Here is a 3,799-nt window from a genome sequence, read left to right on the forward strand (position 1 = left end):
TAAGGACTTGGGTATCTACTTTGATACTGTAGAAAATTAATTATATCAATATTGGGTTAGCAACATTTGGTTAGCAGCATTGTATTTAAAACAGTTAACTTTGACAGAACTTAACTTAAAGAAACTTTAACTTTGCATATAAATAAGTACCTATTGTAACACTGAAGAATGAACGATAAGTCAGTATTAAATCGACCGCCGAGACCGTCATTACGGGACAAAACTCGTGTGTGTAATTATATTTTTTATATGGTGCCGAAACCCGGGACGGTTGTGTAATCAAATCGTTAAGCGGATTATACACTAACGTGCAGGTTGAGTTAATACATATAAGCGAAAAAAAGCTTTATTAAAGCTATTAACGAACAAGTAAAAAAGTCTAAGTTCGGGCGGAGCCGAACATTAAATACCCGGCGCAAGTATTAAATATATGTTTTTCGCCTTTCCGAAAGCTACCGCTACATGGTAAACCGAGGTGTATCCATTTTGAGTAAATTGGCGTCCTTAAATTTCGAAATATTGAAGTTTCAAGCATATCTGAAATTTACTGTTATATGAAAAGCGGCCGTAATTTTAGTTCGATTTCAATAAGTTTCAACGTTTTGCTTCTATGTGGCAAGTACAATAACCACACCGAGTTTGGTACAAATTGGTAGAACGGTTACCGAGATACATATATGTGATCATAAGTGGGCGGTGCCACGCCCATTTTTCAAAATTGTATCCTAAACGTATTTCTTGGTAACGAATTGTTGCAAGCATCAATTTTGAATAAATTAGCTGCAATAATTACTGATTTATCGAAGATTTCGTATTTCTCTAAATTACCGTTATATGGGATTATTGTCCTATTTTAAAAATTTTCGGCCATTTCGTATGTTATACCAAGGTTAACAACTGTGCCAAGTTTGGAAGAAATTGGTGCAGCGGTTACCAAGATATACACATGTAAACATAACTGGGCGTGGCTACGCCCATTTTCCAAAAATTTATAATATTCTTATTTTTCGTCTAAGACTTATTGTAAATATCAATTTTGAGTGAATAATCTTCAGTAGTTACTAAAATATCGCAGTATTCGTATTTCTGAAAATTACCGTTATATGGGAAGTGGGCGTGGTTATTGTCCAATTTTTAAAATTTTCGGCCATTTAGTATGCTGTATTAAGGCCAACAACTGTGCAAAGTTTGGAATAAATTGATGCAGCGGTTACCAAGATATACCCATGTAACCATAAGTGGGCGTGGCTACGCCCATTTTCAAAAAAATTTTAATATTCTTATATTTCGTCTAGAATGTATTATAAATATCAATTTTGAGTCAATTATATTCAGTAGTTACGAAACTATCGCAGTTTTCGTATTTCTGGAAATTACCGTTATATGGGAAGTGGGCGTGGTTATTATCCGATTTTTAAAGTTTTCGGCCATTTAGTATGCTGTATTAAGGCCAACAACTGTGCAAAGTTTGGAATAAATTGATGCAGCGGTTACCAAGATATACACATGTAACCATAAGTGGGCGTGGCTACGCCCATTTTCAAAAAAATGTTAATATTCTTATTTTTCGTCTAAAATTTATTACAAATATCAATTTTGAGTGAATTATCTTCAGTAGTTACTAAAATATCGCAGTTTTTGTATTTCTGAAAACTACCGTTATATGGGAGGTAGGCGTGGTTATTGTCCGATTTTGCCCATTTTCAATACCATCCGTCCTACGCCCGAAAGAAGTGCACATACCAAGTTTCGTTAAGATATCTCAATTTTTACTCGAGTTATCGTGTGCACAGACGGACAGACGGACGGACGGACGGACGGACAGACAGACAGTCACCGCTTAATCGATTTCTCTTTTCATCCTGATCATTTATGTATACATTTGTCTATATCTATCTCGATTCGTTTTGCCTGTTACAAACAACCGTTATGTGAACAAAGTTATAATACCCTTGTGCACAAGTGCGCTCGGGTATAAAAAGTGACTTATTTGAATAAATCGTAGCGAAATCTAATAACTAGAGCTCGGAATTTTGGTGAAAAATGGGTGCCGTGTATCGTTCCACGTGTCGCGTACAAGTCACGAAAGAACAGAATGCAGCAAAGAGAACGCCATGAAGAGGCGTCAACGTCAGCGAATGTAATAGGAGCAGTGGCCCTCAATACCATTGAATTCAGCGAAGGAGAAATATTTCTTCAAACAGCAAAAGCTGTCGTTAGCGAAATTAACAACTGCAGCAGCGTAATGTCGCGATTAATAATGAACAACGTTAGCCAGCGAATATACATTAGCGAAAAATTAACCAGCGTTCTTAACCTACCTACATGCGGATTTGAGAAAATGAAAGTTATGGCATTCGGTGACAAAAAACAAAATAAAAAAGCGACTAATTTTACAATTGTTGAGCTTTCACTGCAAAGCCAGTATAACGAAAAAGCGATACAAATTAAAGCGATTGTAGTGCCAAACTATGCGTACATATTTTACTCGTGCCAAATATTAAAAACAAAAAATTTAAGCACCTAGCAGTAGGAATAGCGGACAATAAAATTAGCAATGTAGAATTAATAGAGGGTATTAACATTTTAATCGGACAAGACAGTTATTGGAAATTGAATACAATACAATTACAATAACAAATTATGCTGAAGTTTGTGAGGAAACGTTTGACATAACAAAATTTTGGAACCTAGAGTCTCTTGGCATAAGTAGCAGCTTAGCGTGCGAAGAAAAATTAATAAAAAAAAAATATCCGAAATAAAGAAATTAAATTACCGTGTCGTAACCTTACCGTGGAAAAACTCTAGCGGAACATTGCATACTAATAAAGACATAGCACTTGGGAGATTACGTAGTTTACCAAATAAATTACTACAAACTAATGAAAAGCTAGTCGAGTACGATCTGTGTATGAGAGAACTATTACAAAGCGGTGTGGCAGAACAAGTCAGTGAGGTATCAGGTGGCATGCGGGTTTATTATATGCGTCATAAGCCAGTGTATCGAGAGGATAAAACTACGACAAAAACGCAAATAGTTTTCGACGCCTCTTCGAGCGAGCCGGGACTTATGTCTTTGAATGACCATTTAAGCGCAGGCTACAATCTTATAGCTGATCTTACAAAAACTTTGCTGAGATTTCGGTCGAATGCTATAGCGGTGATAGCAGATATAGAAAAGGCTTTCCTACAAATCTCAATAGCGGAGCAAGATCGTGACTCACATCGGTTTTTGTGGTATGAAACGGTGCCGAAAGAAAACGAGCTATTGCCAAAAATAGTCGAATATCGAATGGCGCGGGTGACATTTGGCACAACTTCGAGTCCTTTCTTGCAATCAGCGACAATACAAAAACACCTTATTGTATCTGCGCAGCAATATGGTCCCATATGCGACAAGCTGAAGAAATTGTTTTATGTTGACGATTTAATAATGAGCGTGTCCAGTCACGAAGAAGCTAAAACAACCTTCATTCAAGCAAATGAAATAATGGCAGCGGCGAAATTGAATTTGAGCAAATGGAATTCGAATGACGTTCGGCTATGAAAGTTTTTCAAAACCGAGGAAACAAAAGAAGCGAAAAGCCAAACATTTTTAGGCATCGATCGCTATGCAGGGAGCGATGAAATCAGCGTTAATGTAGCGAGTAGCAACGCGTATTTTCAAGCCTTAAGACCAACAAAGCGAAATGTCATGAAGGCTATGGCAAGAATTTATGACCCATTGGGAATGTGAGGGCCCTTTACGGTGCGAATAAAAATAGTTCTACAGAACATATGGAGAGAGAATATCGAGTGG

The 3,799-nt window shown here is 36.9% G+C and overlaps 1 protein-coding gene across 1 annotated transcript; it reads left to right on the forward strand.

Moving 5' to 3' along the window:
- Window positions 1–2,911: 2,911 nt before the first annotated feature.
- LOC118750001 lies at window positions 2,912–3,547 on the forward strand. The gene has a single exon (XM_036484739.1). It carries the CDS (start codon window positions 2,912–2,914, stop codon window positions 3,545–3,547), a length of 636 nt encoding a protein of 211 aa, XP_036340632.1.
- The last annotated feature ends 252 nt before the right edge of the window (window positions 3,548–3,799 follow it).

This window comes from Rhagoletis pomonella, unplaced genomic scaffold (genome assembly GCF_013731165.1).
Source record: "Rhagoletis pomonella isolate Grant_MI unplaced genomic scaffold, Rhpom_1.0 Rhpom_scaffold_00108, whole genome shotgun sequence".
Classification (NCBI taxonomy): Eukaryota; Metazoa; Arthropoda; class Insecta; order Diptera; family Tephritidae; genus Rhagoletis; species Rhagoletis pomonella.

Coding starts and splice junctions, on each gene's coding strand:
- LOC118750001 (XM_036484739.1), top strand. CDS start 2,912: ATGAGAGAACTATTACAAAGCGGTGTGGCAGAACAAGTCAGTGAGGTA.